The sequence below is a fragment of the Furipterus horrens genome, unplaced genomic scaffold (genome assembly GCF_987537825.1).
Source record: "Furipterus horrens unplaced genomic scaffold, mFurHor1.1.pri manual_scaffold_8, whole genome shotgun sequence".
Classification (NCBI taxonomy): domain Eukaryota; kingdom Metazoa; phylum Chordata; class Mammalia; order Chiroptera; family Furipteridae; genus Furipterus; species Furipterus horrens.
Window position 1 is genome coordinate 54,375,503 of NW_028327178.1, and position 19,596 is coordinate 54,395,098.

General features: G+C 41.9%; 2 protein-coding genes across 2 annotated transcripts in view; one reads left to right on the forward strand and one right to left on the reverse strand.

The window, feature by feature from the left end:
• AFG3L2 (AFG3 like matrix AAA peptidase subunit 2) overlaps nt 1-14,851 on the reverse strand; it is a 50,418-nt gene extending 35,567 nt beyond the window's left edge. Inside the window, exons 1-5 of the mRNA XM_090285836.1 lie at nt 14,490-14,851; nt 2,919-3,018; nt 2,460-2,537; nt 355-461; nt 50-202 (exon numbers count right to left, since the gene is read on the reverse strand). Coding sequence (XP_090141962.1) covers nt 50-202; nt 355-461; nt 2,460-2,537; nt 2,919-3,018; nt 14,490-14,606 — 555 coding nt within the window. The 5' untranslated portion in view covers nt 14,607-14,851. The remainder of the gene's footprint in view (nt 1-49; nt 203-354; nt 462-2,459; nt 2,538-2,918; nt 3,019-14,489) is intronic.
• PRELID3A (PRELI domain containing 3A) overlaps nt 14,327-19,596 on the forward strand; it is a 56,413-nt gene continuing 51,143 nt past the window's right edge. The window contains exon 1 of the mRNA XM_090285840.1: nt 14,327-14,442. The gene's annotated coding sequence lies outside the window, so the exon portion shown is untranslated. The remainder of the gene's footprint in view (nt 14,443-19,596) is intronic.

Sequence of the window (19,596 nt, forward strand, 5' to 3'; positions counted from 1 at the left end):
ATTTTCACCTTTTGAACCACAACAGCCACCATTCCCATAAAATACTTACTACTCCTTTGGAAAGGTAGTTATTGACAAAGTCCTTCCATGTGATTTCTCTTCCAGAGCTCTTGAACAGGAAGTAAAACATGACTCCACCCCAAAACAGAGCAGTCCAGAGAAAGTACATCCTGAATTCCTTGTCATCCCATGGAAAGTCACCCTGGGTAAAGAAAGAGACATTTCTGTGAAGAATGAAATGTCACAGTATGATCTATGTTACGCTGGACACAAATTTCTCCCAATGCCATTAATGCCTCCTAACTTTCCTGGGGCCACCCGGATCTTCAAAATTAACACAGTTTAGAATCAAACCTTCTGAAACCTGGACCACCAGTGAGAATCATCTTTCTTGCCACCTCGTTTTCCACCACCACCAACTCCTCCTCCAGAAGGTCGCGGGGTAGCAGATGACTTTGATTCTGTTTGTAAATAAAGAATGCATATAGCAGCATAGTAGGTTTTTATATCTCTCAACAATGTTTCCATTAAGTTAATAAAAGACATTGAAAAATATATTATGGCAAATAATCAGTTTAAAAAGCACTATGAAGGATGAGAGTAATACAGAATTAACATTCAAGAAGACTTGCCAGTGTTTTACATACATTATCTCATGAAATCTGCACAATGATCCAATAATCCGATAAGTACACCCATTTCACAGATGAAGAAATTGTAGCTTAAATAATTTGTTGAATAATTTGCTATAGTGTTAAATGACGGTGAGCAAGTGGCAGAGTTAGAATGTGAATGCAGGTAAGTGAATTACTGAGTTTTCACTTAAAGGTAAAGTGCTCTGCTTTCCCACTCCCACGAAGTGAACACTGTTAACAGTTTCTTCTGTAGGAAAGACATGAGTCTGATCATTGAAAAAAAACACATAAAATTAAGTTTGCAAGAATCTGGAAGTAGTCCCTACTACAGGCTGACTTGTGTCTCTGTGCCCCCCCCCACCAATTCAAATATTGGAGCCGTAACCCCTATTGATCATATTTGGAGATAGGGTCTTCACAGAAATAATCAAGTTAAAATGAGGTCATGTGGGTAGGTCCTAATCCAATTTTATTGATATTTCATAAAAAGGGGAATTTGGACAGACTATGCATAGAGAAAAGGCCAAGTGAAGAGACACAGAGAAGACAACCATCAACAGGCTAAGGAGAAAGGCCCAGGGCAGATCATTCTCTTGTGACCCTCAGAAGAGTCAACCCTGCCAGTGACAGTGATTGTGGACTTGCAGCCTCCAGATTTGTGAGACATACATTTTGTTGCTTACAGCACTCATTTGTGGTACTTTGTTATGGCAGCCCTAGGAAACTAATACAGTCACTAACATCCTCCTTTTCTTCCTACTTTCCTATCTTCTTAAAGACCCGCAAGTAACACTGTAATATCTTCAACCACTGTGAAACCACCCCTCTACTATGGAGGATGGGAGGCTGCAGCACCCAGTCACCCCTAGTGGCTACATGGTACTGTGGCTTCCTGACATGCTCACTCCACTGTGATGCATACAAGGAGCATGTGCACCGGTCTTAAAGAGAGGCAAGATCTGAGAGAGACAAGCCCTGCTCCTAGTGAGGCACAGGGCTGGGAAACAGAAGTACATTTCTGAAGCTGTTTGACAACATTCCACACTACTCTAGGGAAAGTAATATTTATGCAAAAGGTACCCAACAGACTGTGTTTAAAAACTGGACCTATTATCATTAATCTGCCCTCAAACCAAGATTAAAAGACTATCTACCATGCACTGGGCAACATGCAGCGTCACCTACGTCACCAACGTTCCAATCAGCCCACACAAGCGCTTCTCCCTTCCCTGATCCCCTGGCTTGGCTTTCATTCCTGGGATTCTTTGAGCATATATTTGTCTCTCCAACTAAATCAAAGTTCATTTAAAAATAAGGGATTTATTATATCTTTCCTTGCATTTCCCTAAAAAGATGCCAATTAGATATCAGCACTGTGCTAAATGCCAATACAAACGTGAAATGGAGAATAGGAGGCTCAGAGCCCATGTGGTCCCCTCACCCAGGCAGCTCTAGGAAACCCTCTCTGAATCCCTAAGGCTCTGAAGCACAATTTGAAAAATTCACTATACCACCATATGTGTCAAGTAAACTATATGTATTAGGTTTCTAAGATTTTTCCCAGTGGCTTAAATTATGTGTCAAATATATTCATTAAATATGCAGTTAAATATGACTGATAATGATTAAATATCTCTAAGGTGACCTCAAATTAATTCAACTTGAAAAATGACAAGAAAATATAAACAGAAAATTAAAGGTAAAATAAGACACAGGGTCTACACTATGTACTTGTAACCTACAGGTTTCAGAACCGCCTTAAGATAACACTTTGTTCAGTTAGAGGCAAATGGTAAGTTAAAACATAATCTTTTTAAAAGGTACCTTTTTTTTCTCCCATAACTTCTTTAGATTCACTGGCTTTTTTCCCATTTTTTCCATTAGGGAAGTATTTTTCAAATCCTGTTAAAGAGGGAAAGAAAATACATATCCTCAAACTAAAAGTCATCGATTTTAGGATGTGTTTGTTTTTAAAGCAATTGATAAATCATTAAAAAGCATAAGCTAAAAGTATACCATTTCTTATGTAGGAGTAAATCAGTTTAATATAATTCACATCCCAGGGGTATAAAAGGAAAAAGTCTCATTTGCATGCCAATTTCATTACAAGTGTCACATGTAAAGGTGACATGTTTTCACCACTGCATCAGACAGGAAGAGGCAAGGGTAGGTTACAGGAGGAGACAACCTGAAACACCACTTATGCACCTGCTTAGTAAACAGCTACTGCGGATGGCTCTTTAACAAGAAAGCAGAACATTATGGTCACAGCTAAGTGTTTACCTTTTGGAGGCCGAGAACAGAACCTTTGATAAGCAGCAATTACATCTGTCAAGAGAGAATTTCTGCTGGTCATTGCTTGAGTTGTAGCATATCGATAAAGCTGCAATATGACACATATAAAAGTGTGAATTATATTAAAATGAAGAATTTTTAAAGAGCTTCATTTCCTAATATCATAAAGTAGATGAAATGTTTCTCCCTTCCACAGGTGGTTCCAACTAGCACAGAAAGACCTCCTCTAGGGACTGTGCCACTCCACTCAGCAAGATATAAATTACAATTCAGAACACAACAATACTTCAAAACCACACAGAAGTTAGAAATGTAGCCCAACCACAATTCTCCGCCAACATATTCATTTTGATATTGTTCACTTAATTTGCAGCATTCAAAAGACAAACCTGGACATAGAAAATTTGCTGTTTCATACTGACTCATTCGCAGGGTCTATAATACTAAAAGACATTTACCTGAAATTACAGAACAATGCTGCTTATAAACATAACACTAAATTTACCTTAGTTCAAAGATAAAGTTATAGCCCAACATTACTGATAATCCTTATAGTAACATTTGCTAAAGATATTTGATATACTATCATCCCAGTAAGAACCCTGGTTACACAAGTCCCATTAATGATACATCTCTGCTTTAAATAACATATATTGTTAAAAAGTTGTGTGTAAATACAGTCTGGGTAAATCAAAATATGAAGGAAACAAACTAAGAAGCTTCCTATTAATTTTTAGCTGCAATCAAAGGCAAGTCACACTGAGGGGATATATTCAAATTTGGTATGGAAAAAGTTCAAGTAATTTTACCCTTGGCAAAGTAAAAATTCAGCTTTTAATTACAGATGAGAATGTTTAAAATGAAGTTCATCTATATTATCATCTATCATTATTTGCCTCCTTTATGGTCGGATGAGAAAAATAAAACATCACAAAACCATATACAAACCACTTCACATTCACTAGCGTGGCAATAATAAAAAAGACTGACAATAACACATGTTGGTGAGGATGTGGAGAAAAGTGGAGTCCTTATACATTGCTGGTAGGAATGGGAAACAGTGCAGCCACTTTGGAATTCTCAAAATGTTAAATGTAGAGTTACCATATTATGCAGCAATTCTATTCCTACTTAAGAAAACTGAAAACATAAAACCACACAATGCCTTTTACATGAATGTTTATAGCAGCATTGTTTATAATAACCAAAGAGTGCAAACAATCCAAATGTCCATAAACTGACTATGAACAGGTAAAATGTGGTCTCTTCGGAAAAGTCCAACCACTGTTAATATAAAGAGAAAGTTTGCGCGACATCGATGTAACCTGGCGGCCAAGAAGAGTGGACTGGAACGTCCTTGTGTGGACGATGACTTCACTGTACTAGGCAGTGGGGGTGGTAGATGATGTTGAGTGAGCATGTGTGGCCATAGCATTCAAAATGACTGAGTCAGTAGAGCAATGAATCTGTATCAAATTTTGCGTTAAGCTTGAACTTTCTTCCATGGAAACTAATCAGATGACTCAACAATGTGCCTGCTCATGCATCACGTCTCATGCAGAGCTTTTTAGTGAAACATCAAATCATCCAGTTGACTCAGCCCCCTTACAGCCCAGATTTGGGACCCTGCAACTTCTGGCTTTTCCCAAAACTAAAATCACCTTTGAAAGGGAAGAGATTTCATATTGTCCCTGAGATCCAGGAAAATACAATGGGGCAGATGATGATTGGGAGAACTGTGTGAGGTCCCAAGGTGCCTACTTTGAAGGGGACTGAGGTGTCATTGTCCTATGTACAATGTTTCTTGTATCTTCTTCAATAAATGTCTCTATTTTTCATATTACATGGATGGATACTTTCTGGACAGACCTTATACTCATACGATAGAATATTATTCAACCATAAAAAGAAATGAAGTATTGTTAAATGCTACCACATAGATAAGCCTTGAAAACATGACGCTAAGTTAAACCAGACATAAAAAGTCACATATTATGATTCCAGTTATATGAAATGTCCAGAATAAATAAATCCATAGAGAATGCACATTAGTAGCTGCCTTGGGCTGGAGGAAAGACGGGGAGAAATAGGGAGTGACTGCTAATGAATACAGGACTTCTTTTTGAGGTGATAAAAATGTTCTGGAATTAAGAGAGTGGTGATGGTTGTGAATACACTAAAAACCATTGAACTGTATACTTTAACATAATGAATTTTATGACATGTGAAAAAAACAAATAAAAAATGAAATGATTTAACTTCAAATTAATACACAACTCTACATAGCAAAATAGGACAGAAGCACTGATACTATTCTTGATTGACAGCAATGCTGGTCTGAGAGAATTTGGAGCTTCAATTGTGTTAGGCCCTCCCCAACTGTTGGAAACACTTGGTCTAAGAAATAACCACTGATAATGGATGAAAATGTATAAGTCAATAAAGTTTTCCAATGCAAAGTCTGTTAAAGGTACAGATTAAAATGACACATTGTTCAACCTGTACAAGGGGAACAAGCCATACCAATTTGTTGAGCATCTACTCCAGGCAGGTTGTGCCAAGCAGTGGGGAGCCCAGAGTGGTGACAGGCGGATCAGAACCGGTCCCTAATTCTAAGAAACTCAGTAGTGTAAGGAAGAGAGTCCTGGGAACAAACCAATTACAGGGTGGTTAATACGTGCAAAAATATAAAACCTCTAAGTGTCAGGAACAAAGGCAGCACAGAGGATGAGTGATTACAAGCTTAATGGATCTATGGGTGTCATAAGAAAGTAAACACCTAGCCTGGGAACTGAAGGACCTATAGTCAAAACTTCTAATTTTGCTAAAACTGGGAATCTGACTTTTTTACAAGTCTCAATATATTAGGAGCCTCAGTACACACCTGTAATGGAAAAAAACAACTCTGCCTGTCCAGTTCTCAGGGATACTACTATGAGAATCAAATGTAATCACACATGTAAAAGTACTTATAAAACTGTATGGCAATACCCGCATTTAAATGATCATTTCCAATTAATCTGAAAGCTATTTGAAGCAAGCTTTCTTTATATCTCCATGTAAAGCAAGTCTTTCAGTCACCATAAAGCTTAGTACAGAACTGTTTGTTGACTTATTAGCCCCATTTTGGCTCCATTTTCAAATTCTGTTGACCTGGAACATCTCTAGCAATAATTTCTGTGACTGCATTTTATGCCAAGGTCGTTTTCTATAAAGGGCCCATCAATGAGGCTTTTCTCCTCTAAATTATCTAATCCAGTCCATACAAAGAATAATAGACTGGTCAAGATGGAGGCATAGGTAAACATGTCTCACCTCCTTGCACAACTACAGCAAAAATTACAACTAGACTACAAAGCAAGTATCACCCAGATTGTCAGAAAGCAGAGCTGTATGGAATTCCGACAACCAAAAATTTAAAGAAGCCACATTCATTCAGACGTGTAGGAGGGGCAGAGATGTGGAGATGCGGAGATGCGGAGATGCAGAGTGGTGTGGAGATGTGGAATGGGCGGTCCTACATCCACGTGTGGTGGGTAAAAATCAGGAGGGATACTTAGGAAGTGAGGAATCCCAGCTCCAGACTAGACGACTCAGCCCAAAGTTCCAGCTCCAGGCAGATAAGTCCCCGTAACTTCTGGTTGTAAAAACCAGTGGGTATTGGGGGCAGAGAAGAAACTGCAGGATTCTCAGGAGACTCCTCTTAATGGGCCCATAACAAACTTAAGACTTACGCAGACTCATTCCCCCTGAATTCAGCACCAGGGCAACAGCTGGAAGTGCACCAGTGGCATACAGTGAGGAACTGAAGTGATGGCCAGGAGACAGCTTCCTCCAGGAAAAAACTCCAGAGGCCAGGCAGTGGCCATTGTCCCTTTTCTGAGCTCTCCCCCACACAGAGCCCCAGAGTGGTGACATGGGTTGCCCAACCCTGGCAATTACCTACGACTCCACCCTATACAATGTACAGGTGCGCTTTTCTACAATAGGCCATGCTACTAAGAGAGAGAGTCAAAGCAGTTCTACCTAATACACGGAAACAAATACAGGGAGGCTACCAAAAATGAGGAGATGAAGAAATATGGTCCAAATGAAAGAACAGAACAAACTTCCAAAAAAAGAACTAAACAAAATGGAGATAAGCAACCTATCAGATGCAGAGTTCAAAACACTGGTTATCAGGATGCTCAAGGAACTCAGTGGGTACTTCAACAGCATGAAAAGATCCAGGCACAATGAACGTTACATTAACTAAAATAAAGAAAAATCTACAGGGAAACAACAGGGGACTGGATGAAGCCAAGAATCAAACAAATGATTAGGAACATAAAAGAAGAAAAAAAATTCAATCAGAACAGCAAAAATAAAAAATAATTTTAAAAAATGAGGATAGGCTAAGGAGTCTCTGGGACATCTTCAAATATACCAACATTTGAATTATACGGGTGCCACAAGGAGAAGAGGAAGAGCAAAAGATTAAAAACTTATTTGAAAAAAATAATTAAAGAAAACTTCCCTAATTTGATGAAGGAAATAGAAATACAAGTCCAGGAAGCACAGAGAGTCCCAAACAAGTTGGACCAAAGAGGACCACACCAAGATGCAACATAATTAAAATGTCAAACGTTAAAGATAAAAAACGAATCTTAAAAGCAGCAAGAGAAAAGCAGAGAGTTACCTACAAAGGAGTTTCCGTAAGACTATCAGCTGATTTCTCAAAAGAAACTTTGCAGGCAAGAAGTATTCAAAGAGATGAAAAGCAAGGACCTGCAATCAAGATTACTCTATCTAGCAAAGTTGTCATTTAGAATGGAAGGGCAGATAAAGTGCTTCCCAGACAAGGTAAAGCTAAAGGAATTTACCCTCACCAACCCATTATTATAGGAAATGCTAAAGGGGATTATATAAGAAAAAGATCAAAATGATGAACATTAAAATGGCAACAAATTCACAACTATCAACAACTGAATCTAAAAAACAAACTAAGCAAAAAAGCAGAACAGAAACAGAATCATAGGTATAGGGATCATCTGGAGGGTTATCAGTTGGGAGGGGGAAGGAGGAGAATGGGGCAAAAGGTGCAGAGATTGAGAAGTACAAATTGTAGGTACAAAATAGGCAGGTGGATATTAAGTACAGTATAGGAAATGAAGTAGTAGCCAAACAACTTATATGGATGACCCATGGACATGAACTAAGAGTGGGGATTGCTGGAGGGAATGGGGGTACCAAGTAGAGGGGGGTAAAGAGGTAAAAATTGGTACAACTGGACTTCTGGCCAAGATGGAGGCGTAGACAGACAAGGTGCATCTCCCTCCACAACTAAGAAAGAACATAACTACCTCAAAACTAGACACAACCAGAAGTTCCAGAAAATCAAATTGCACGGAAGTCCAGCAACTAAGATATAAAGAAGAAATACTCATCCAGACAGGTAGGAGGGGCAGAGCCAGGGCAGAGAGGGAACAGCAGCAGGCCGGCGGAAAGCACAGTTACAGGTTTCAAAAAGTCAGGAGGGGCACCTGGGGAGCATTCCCAGCTCCTCACCAGACTTCGCAGTTCACTGTCCCAGCTCCGGGGAAAATCAAGCCTTGCTGCTTTTAACTGTGCAAACCAGTGGGGGTTGGGACAGAGGCAGAAACTGCCAGTCTCTCAGCAGAGTTCGCTTGTTTAAAGGGCTCCCACGACCTAGAACATCCGCAGACCCACCCATTCTGGGAACGATGGCCAGGGCAGCAGATAAGAGGGGCACCAGTACAGTGCAGAAGTGGAAGAAGTGCCTGGAAAAGGGGTGAGTGCTGGGCAAGCAGCATTATTCCTTCTCAGACCCCTCCCCTGCATACAGCACCACAACGTGGTAAAACAGGTTGCCCGTTACTGACAAATACCTAAGGCTCTGTCCCTTACAATGTAGCAGGAATGACAGCTCTCCCTGGGACATGGAAGCAAACAAACAAAGGAGACTTCCAGCCAAGATGGAGGCCTAGAATGACACGCTCCGTCTCCCTCCACAACTAAGAAGGAATACAACTACCAAAAACCAGAAATAACCAGAAGTTCAAGAAAATAAATTGAAGTCCAAAGTATGAAGTTATAAAGAAGTGGTGCTCGTCCAGACCAGTAGGAGGGGTGAAGCTGAGGAGGAGAGTTCAAGCTGTGCTATCTGCAGCAGCAGCAGCAGCAGCAGCAGCAGCAGCAGCAGCAGCGATGGAGGCAGGACAGCGGTAAGCACAGACACCCGTATTTAGGGGAAGGTGAGAAGTGCCTGGGGAGCACCCCCAGCTGCAGACCAGTTCCGTTAGCTTGCGATTCCAAAGCCGGGGAAGGCAGACCTCCATTGCCTTGGACTGTGAGGCCTGGAGGGGGTGGGGACAGGGGAGGAGGCTCTCGGTCTCTCAGCAGAGAGTGAAGGGCAGAAACCCATCTTAAACCCCCATCCCCGCAGGAAACGCCACAGCATGGTGAGAAGGGTCGCCCTCCTATAGCGTAGGAAGTGTGACAGCCCTGCCCAGGAAGCAAAGGTAAACACAAAACGGTCAGGATGGCACAGATCATAATAGAGATCCCGGTGACTCAGCTGACCAGACAGCAAATATCTAATCTAACGACTCAGCAGATAGGAAATCTTTCTGAGGCTCAGTTCAGAGCTTTGGTTATAAAAATGCTTCCAGACCTAACAGCAGATCTTAAATAAGACGGGGAAGGAATGAAGGCTAGTCCTGCTGAAATGAACAAAAATACACACGAAACTAGTAGTGAGGGAATGAAAACCAGGGATCAAATCAACAAGTCAGAACAGTCAACCAGTGCAGAAAGAGGAAACGAGAAGTGAGGAAAATGAGGAGAGGCTCAGGAACTTATCAGACAGCTATAAGTGGGTCAACATATGAATCATAGGGTTGCCAGAAGGTGAAGAAAAACTAGAAATTGAAAAATTATGTGAAAAAATAATGAAGCAGAACTTCCCTAACTTGGGGAAGGAAATAGACTTACAGGTCCAGGAAGCACAGAGAGTTCCAAATAAACTGGACCCAGGGAGATCCACACCAAGACACATTATAATCAAAATGTCAAAAATTAAGGATAAAGAGAGAATCTTAAAAGCAGCAAGAGAGCAGAGAATTACATACAAAGGGGTCCCAATAAGACTCTCAGCTGATTTCTCAAAAGAAACTGTGCAGGCAAGAAGGGACTGGCAAGAAATATTCAAAGTAATGAAAAGCAAAAACCTAAAGCAATGATTACTCTATCCAGCGAAGCTGTCATTCAGAATAGAAGGGCACAGAAAGTGCTTCCAGGACAAAGTAAAACTGAAGGAGTTCATCAGATCCAAACCACTGTTATATGAAATGTTAAAGGGACTTGTTTATAAGAAGGAGGATCAAAACTATGAACATTAAAATGAAAACTGTATCACAACAACCAACAACTGAAGCTAGGGAATTGAAACAAAGGCAGACTAAGTAGGCAACGAGAGTGGGAAAAGAATTATAGGTATGGGGAACATTTTTGGGGGAGGTCAGTGAGGAGGGGGAAGGGGGAAAGAGAGGAAGATGGTACAGGAATTAAGCATAGCAGGAGGAACTGGAGAAGATAGGAAGATGCTGAGAAGAACTATATGCACAACCAATGGGCATGGACTAAGGTGGGGGGACAACTGGAAGAAGGGGCCGGTCACTGGGTGGAGGGGAACGAAGGGAAAAGAAATTGGAACAACTGTAATAGCATAAAGAATAAAGCATATTAAAAAAAAAAAAGAATAAATACTCATCCTAACAAATAGGAGGGGTGGAGCCAGGCGGAGAGGATGTGATGTGGTGGCGGCAGCAGCAGGCCAGCGGAAAGCACAGTCACGTTTTAAAAAGTCAGGAGGGACACGTGGGGAGCATTCCCAGCTCCTCACCAGACATAGCAGCTCACAGTCCCAGCAACGGGGAAAATCAAGCCTCATTGCTTCTGACTGTGCAGACCAGTGGGGGTTGGGGTGGAGGCTGAAACTGCCAGTCTCTCAGCAGAGTCCTCTTGTTTAAAGGGCCTCCGCAGTCCTAGAACATTCCCAGACCCACCCACTCTGAAAACGACAGCCAAGGCAGTAGCTAGAGGGGCGCCAATCCAGTGCGGAAGTGGGAGAGGTGCCTGGAAAGGGGGCGAGTGCTGGGCAGGCAGTATTGTTCCCTCTCAGACCCCTCCCACACATACAGTGCCACAACGTAGTTAAAAAGGTCGCCCTGTACTGACAAATCTCTAAGGCTCCGTCCCTTACAACACAACAGGAGTGACAGCTCTACCTGGGATGAGAAGGCAAACAAACACAGGAGCCTGTCAGAATGAGGAGACAAGAGAACTATGGCCCAAAAGTAGGAATGGATCAAGGTTCCAGTGGGAGAACTAAGAGACAAGGAGATAGCCAACCTAACAGATGAGGAGATAGACAACCTAACAGATGCAGAATTCAAAACACTGATGATAAAGATGCTCATAGGCTTGACAGATATGCTTGAGTACGGCAAACGCATAAGAGAAGAAGTGAAGGCTATGCTAAGTGAAACGAAGGAAAACCCACACAAAACCAATGGTGAAGGGAAGGAAACCGGGGTTCAAATCAATGATTTGGAACATAAGAAAGTCAACCAGTGCAGAATGAGGAAGCAGGAATAGAAAAAATTGAGGAAAACTTCCCAAATTTTGCAAAGGAGATGGACATACAGGTCCGGGAAGCACAGAGCGTCCCAGGCGAGCTGGACCCAAAGGGGACCACACCAGGATGCATCATGATTGAGATGCCAAAGGTGAAAGATAAAGACAGAGTCCTGGGGGTAGCAAGAGAGAGGCGGAGAGTTGCCTACAGGGGGGTGCCTATAGGACTGCCAGCTGATTTCTCAGAGGACACTTTGCAGGAAGGAAGGGACTGGCAAGCAGTATTCAATGTGGTGAAAGGCAACCTGCCACCAGGATTACTCTATCCAGCAAAGCTATCATTTAGAATGGAGGGGCAGATGAAGTGCTTCCCAGACAAGGTAAAGCTAAAGGAGCTCATCATCACCATGTCATTATTATGAAATGTCAAAGGGACTTACTTAAGAAATAGAAGATAAACTATGAACACTAAAATGACAACCAACTCACAACTAGCAGCAACTGAATCTAAAAATAAAAACAAAATCCAACTAAGCAAACCAGAATAGGAACAGAATCAGAGATATGGGGATCACTTGGAGGGTTATCAGCTGGGAGGGGGAGAAACGGGGATATGGTGCAGGGATTAAGAAGCATAATCAGTTGGTACAAATAGACAGGGGAAGTTAAGAATAATATAGGAAAGGGTGAAGCCAAAGAACATATATGTACGACCCATGGACATGAACTAAGGGGGGAGGGATTGCTGGAGGAAATGGAGGTACTGGGCGGAGGGAAGCAAAGGGGAAAAATTGGAACTACTGTAACAACATAATTAATAAAATATACTTAAAAAAATCGGTACAACTGTAATAGCATAATCAATAAAACATTTTTTTTAAACAAAAGATACCAATTCGCAAAATTTAAGTTAAGAGCATGTCACTTTGGAGGATTAGCATTGTTTGACAATATGAGCTTTTTATTTGCTTTATCGTCAGTCTTACCCCTCTGAGCATACCTGAGAACCAACATCTCACACATCAAAATCTTTTCTTCAGGAATTTCTGAGAATAGAACTTCTGTCTCTTTTAATAGTAGCATGAACCTAAAAGAAAATCTGTCCTATCAGACCCCCCCTGGAAGTAGCACAGTAATGCCCTGGTGTCCCCACTCAAATCTTCAAAGAAGTACCAGGAAATATCTGTCATAGACCACCCTAATCAATCAGCTGTCACTGTCAACACAGAGGACTTCCTTATATCTCAGCACTAATGATTCACAGAGACAATAGTGTCACTCCAAAGAAAGACCTTTTGGGTAAGAATCTTGACATTAAAACTGCAAAGTACAAAGGCAGATTCGACCTGCTCATTATATGTCTGAGTCCAATAATCTCTAGGAGCAAAAACTGAGGAATTAGAGCAAGGTAAAACAGGGAAATGAATGCAATGCAAGAAACTGAAAAAGCGCGAGTGCAGAGCAGTACGAAGTAGGAAAGAGATGAAGATAATCAAGACTGGTGAGAGAGCGTCAAAGAGTAAAAATTCGTAAATTCAGGTGTAGATGAAAAAGGAGAGCTGTAATAAATCTAACAGAAAGTTAACCTCATGGGGTGATCTTATCATTAAATTCCAAACTGGGCAGGTCATGGTGGGCAGCCACACCCCGGGCATATAACTTCTTTGTTGAAAGTTTTATTTTTGCCTTAAGCAACCCCTGTCCATTGCTTCTGTGCATCTAACACACCTTTGGAATGCCTTTCTCAGACCTCTCAGAAGCGTAACCACCCTCAAGAGAGCACAGAATCTTAACTATCCTGTTATCCAATCCACACCCTTCTCTCTCCCACCTTACATTCCCTCAATTCTAAACTGTCATTCTCATGAGAATTTGAGATTTTGCTCTGGCACTGTCATCAGTTTGGTTAAAATAAACTCCTAAAAATTACCTACAGGTTTGGGCATTTCTTAACCTCCACACAGGTACTATCAATACCCTCTTTTAATTGGAGAGGATACAATAATTCCCTTAAGTACATTTGGAAGTGGCAGATTTCTGTGACTGACTCCAGGGCCTTAACAACCATGCTCTTTTGCCTCTCTACATGTGTACCTCTAAGTAAACTAGTGCAAAGCTGGACTCTAAAGACCTGACACATAGTAAGAACTTGTGTCGCTGAAATAGCCGTGTCACTATATGAACCTTTACTGGAGGCAGATGACTACCACAGTTGTCACCACTTCAGAAAAATGTATTAGTCTCTACTCTGAAGAGGTTTATTACCTAAAATCATAGTTAGTATTTATTGGTACGTACTATGTGCTAGACACACAATGCCAGCAACAGTCCCACTCACCAGATGGGAAAATGGAGGCTCAGAGAGGGTATGGAGCTTAACTCCGAAACCTGTGCTTTTATTACATCATGTTCATGCTGCATACTCTTAAAACGCATATAACACATGCATTCTATTTTCTAACGTCATCAAATACCTTGACAATCAATGCTGGAGTTGTAACAAATAAGTTCCTTAACCTGTTTAGGTCTCAGTAGCCAGATCTGGACAACAGGTTCACCCTGAATGAAGTCAGAGAACCCTCGCAGATGATCTTTAGATACTCCCTTATGTAAAGATCTGATTCTATTGGAGATGCATGTTTTCAAAAATCCAATTCGATACCCAGGGTTAGACGAGCACAAGCGTGCTCACGAGAACCACGGGGCACATGATGATCAGAAACGCAGGGCGTCCGGGTATTCACTGGGAGCGCATGCGGCGTCATTCACGAGAGGAACTCGCCCCGGACGTCCCGCGGTCCCCGAGCTCGCCCAGGGGCTGGTGACCTTGACACCCTGCTCTCCGGGACCGGAAGCGGGCCCAAGGGCCGAGCTGGTGCGGACCGGGCTGGGGGCGGTGGGCTCTGGGCGCACAGGACTCACCGTCCGGAGGTAGGACCGTTTGTTGGGGCCCACGCCGCCGCCAGAAACGAGCAGCGGGGACAAGCCGCGGGGCCAGCAGCCGCCCCGGCCCCACAGAAACAAGCAGCGGTGCGCCATGGCTGCCGGCGCAAGCCGCTCGGGCCGGTGGCGCTGCGCAGGCGCAGCTCTGCGGCCGACAGGCGGACAGCGACCGGCGACTGCGGCCAGCGGGGTACCGATCGTAACTGAGAGACCGCAGGACAGTGCTATGGGCCCGCCGTTCCCGGGCGAGCCCACGCTCACCACGCGCCTTTTTCTCGACCCCGGCGTGCTGACGTCAGCCGTAAGGCGCGCCCTCGGGTCCCGGGCCGCTGCTACGGCTCCCGGGCGTCGCTCAGTCTGGGCTGGAGGTGGGGGCTAAACAGAGGAGCCTGGAAGGCGGTGCGCGGTGCTAGAGGCGGGACCGAAGGGAGGAGCGCGGAGGGCGAGAGGAGGGCTGTCGTTGGTGGTACAGCAGCACCAAGCGGGAGCGGTGAGGTGGGACTAGGAGAGGTTGCTGGGGCCGCAGACCGATTGGTCAGGCTAGCAGGTGACTCCTGTAACTTTCACATTTCCTTCCACATTGTGGCCTCCAACAGTGGCTTTTTAAATACTTGCTAGCCTTCTCGTGTTCGTTGTGCCAGCCAAGTCGTGAGACCCTTAAATAGAGCCAACTGTTTGTACAGGGGACTGTAGACCATGGCTCCTGCGTAAATAGCAGTCACTCGGCCCTTAGTTCTGCACACCGGCGACTCTGTTGTACTCCTTTCTGTTTCAAACCATATAATGTTGTATGGGACTGTATGGCCACTACGGTCCGTACACAAGGATTACCTCAGCTAGACCTGTCCCTGCTTCGTGTATCTTTAAGAATAGGAATTGTGACTTCTCTTATTGATGATGGGAGTATTGGGGTGGGGGAGCTCTATAGTACGGGCTGAAGTGGTCCTGTAATACATTGGCCTCAAAATGGCACGTAGCAACTCATTCCGCAAAGGACTGTGGAAAGGACTGTTGCAAATACGCCATTTTTGTAGGGTGAGGTCTTGGGCAACAGCTGAAGCAGTCCTTGTAAATAACCCTTCTATCTAACCCATCATTGGGAGGCCTGTCTGCACTGTCACCCGTAGGGCAGCAATGATGGGTTCTATTTGTTGCAATGTTTTGTACTATCCCAAAACCTGTTTGTTGTTCAATGGAGGAATAACAGGTCTCTCAGCAACTTTCCATAATTCAAACCAGAACCTAAGGGGCACAGCTTTCCCCTGGTTGAACTTGTCATAGGGCCCAAGTAGTTCCCTTGGAGCTTACAGTTATATCCAAAGACATGGGTACCTCAGCGAGGGAGAAACCTGAGGCCTATGCTGGGCTACTAGGATTTTTGTTTTTTCAAATGCAGCTTCCTATTCACCTTCCCAATACCAATGAATGCCTCTTTTTTGTTTACCAGGCAATATAATGGGTACAAACATTAAGCCAGGTGGGGAATGAAAGCCTGCTAGTATCCTAAAAGGACTAAAAAGCTTTGTTACTGTTTTAAGTATGAGAAAATATTGTATCTTGTCAATGACTGTGCCTGGTATGTATGTGACCTCTAGGAACTTCACAGCCAGGTTCAGGCCTTGTATTGTTTGTGGGTTGATGTCCCATCCTCTCTGTTGTAGGTGGTTCACCAAAGCGTGCAATGTTTTCTACAGCTGAGGCATTATGTCATCAATGTAATGAGCCATTTCACAGAGGTTGGGAAGGAAAACAGTGACAGGTCCTGAGCCAGCAAAGCTATCTCAATAGAATTCAGGGAGCACTTGGACGGTATACCTGAAGTGGGGAACAGTTTGTAACAGGTTTTGTTTTTTTTAATCTCTGTGAGACATCAGCCTTGCCACAGAGTAAGGCTTCAACCCATCCAGAAAACATAACTACAACCCCAAGAATTTATTGATAACCCATACTCGGTGGCAGTGGGATGAAGTCCTGCTTAAATGCACTGTGGTATATGAAGGAATGTAAAAACTGAAAAATCAGGTTTATCAGGGAGCCTAGAAGAACAAAGCGGCCATCCTGGGTTTCCCATAGCCCCAACCATTTATTTAATTTACAATTATTGTTTACCCATCTTAATTCTTCTGATTCAGGAGCAGACTGTGGCCATGTTACAAGGACATCAGAATGGGATGGCAAACATCTGGCCATGAGGGGTCATTTTTGCAGTAGCAGAACACACTTCATCTACATGTGTCACAGTCTGATACTCAGATTCATTTCTTTTGGTGTGTGCCTTAATTGGGATGACAGATATCTTATGCCAGGAATGTCATATATTTTGAGGAATTTCATATAATATCTGGAAGATATATAACAAATACAAATATAACATGAAGTCTCGCATTGTTACTTTTTATTTGACAATGCTTTTATCCACATAACTGCAACATGCCAAATAAGCCTAAATAGTTTAATATATCTCTTTTATAAGGACAGAAAATAAATTTTCTGAAGTATTCCAGAGACCCTCTCCAAAGCCATTCCCAGGTCAAGAAAAAGACTAATTTTAATATCAGCTTACTTTTGATGTTTATGTACTTAACTAGATCTATTTCAATCTTATTTAGCTTGACCTTTAAATTTTTGTTTTTTAAGGTTTATTTTTACAGCCCTGACCAGTGTGGCTCAGTTGGTTGGATGTTTTTCCATGAAGCAAAAAGTTGCGGGTTTGGTTCCCAGTCAGGGCACACGCCTGGGTTGCAGGGTTGGTCCCCTGTGGAGGCACATATGAGAGGCAACCAAGTGATGTTTCTCTTTCTCCCTCTCTCTAAAAATAAATCTTTTAAAAATATATTTATTTTTTACAAACCTTCTTTATACATGACCCATAAGCACAAACAATGATATGGGGGTTGACTGACGGAGGGGAGGGATTGGGGCTGGGTGGAGGTGGGCAAAGGGATAAAAAGTGGGGAGAATTGTGAAAGCATAAACAATAAAATTTTTTTAAAAAAGATTTATTTTTACAAACCTACTACTTCTCTTTTTTACATTCAGATTTTGTCTTGCCTTTTTTCTCCTTTCCTTTCTGAAACAACCAGCCTTACTTTATGACAAAATTAATTTTTTTCAAATATGTATTTCCTTTTTTACTGAAAACATATATTATTTTTCTTTTATCTTAATTAGAATTTTTAACCCTTAGATAACTCAAAGACATGTATGTTTTATTTACACCAACAAACTTAAACTAGCTTTTATTTACTAAAGATTAATCTTAGATCATGTAAACTTGAAAAGCATTTGGGTTAGTTTCTAGATTTCTGAGAATTTTAGAATTGCCACTCTTTACAAACAGATATTTGTTAAGCCAATTAAACATAGCTCTTTTTACGGGGATGTAAAGTACAACATAGAGAATATAGTCAATAGCATTCTTCTTTGGCTGGTGTGGCTCAGTGGATTGAGTACTGGCCTGCAAACCAAAAGGTTGCCAGTTTGATTCCTGGTCAGGGCACATGCCTGAGTTAGGGGCCAAGTCCCCAGTTGGGGGCCTGAGAAAGGCAGCTGATTGATCTTTCTCTAACACATTGGTGTTTCTCTCCCTCTCGCCCTCCTTTTCTTCTCTCTCTAGAAAATAAAATTTTAAAAAATTAATATTCTAATAACTGTGTGGTGCCAGGTGGGTACTTAAATTATTGGGGGGATGATTTCATAAATATATAAATGCTTATTAACCACTAAGCTATACAACTAATATAAAATTATATTGAATGTCAACTGTAATATACAAATAAATTTTTTAAAAAGCCCTTTTACAAGTTGTACCATCTAGAAGTAGAAAATACAACACAAACATAATACATAAATAGACAGACATGAACATACAAACAGATGCAAAGAGGGACCACATGGCTTTCATGGGAACGTCAAATAGTGCAAATGTGGAAAACAGTTTGACATTTCCTGAAAAAGCTAAACATAGAATTATCATACAACCCAGCAATTCCTTTCCTTGGTATACATCCAAAAGAATTGAAGAAGGGACTCAAACATACTTGTACACCAATGTTTATTACAGCATTATTTCACAAAAGCAAAAAGGGGGAATAACTCAGTGTCTATCACAGATGAATGGATAAACAAAATCTGGTAATATACAGACAATGGAATGCTATTCAGCTATAAAAAGTAACAGAGTTTTGATACATACCACAGCTTTGAAAATATTATACCAAGAGAAATAAGCCAGACACAATTAGACAAATACTGTATGATTCCATTTAGGCAAAATATCTAGAATAGGCAACTTCATACAGACAGAAAGTAGAGAAGATGTTACTAGAGGGCTGGGGCAGAATGAGAAGCACTGATTAATGAATGCAGAGTTTCTGTTTGGAATGATGAAAAGTTCTGAAATGATGTACAAATTGTGAATGTAATTAATATCACTAAATCGTACGCTTGAAGTGATTAAATTGACAAATTTTATGTTACAAATTTTACCACAGTAAAAAAAAAAGCCTTAATTCTTAAAAAAAAGAAAAAGAAAAAAGAACGAAGAAAGGGTGGGGGACATGGATGAACCATATGCTAGGTGAAAGAAACCAGACCACATAGTGAATGAACCCATTTTTATGAAATGTCCAGAATAGGAAAATCTATGAAAACAGAAATAGACTAATGGTTTTCTAAGGCTGATGGATAGAAGAAGGGATTAGGGGGTAGTAATTGTAAGAACGGTGTCACTCAGAGAACCATGAGGACACAGGGAGCAGACAAAAAAGTTTATTTGAGGGAATTAGCAGGCGAGGAGGAAGCCGTGCCACGAATGGCCAGACTCCGGGTTCCTATTGAAGGAGGGGGCTGTTTTATAGGGGGAAGAAAAAAAGGCACTATTGAATTTAGTTGTTTTATCTCGCAGCTGTGAGTCTGAGGGCTGATCAAGGCCAAACAGAGCTCGGGTTGATGCACCCCACTATCATGGGAAACTCCCAGGCAGCTGCAAGCAGGCGGGGAGAGGGGGACAGTGTGGGAACCAAGGCTGTCAGTAAGGAAAGGGTATGGGTTTCTTTTGGGGGTGACAAAAATGTCCTAAGGTTGA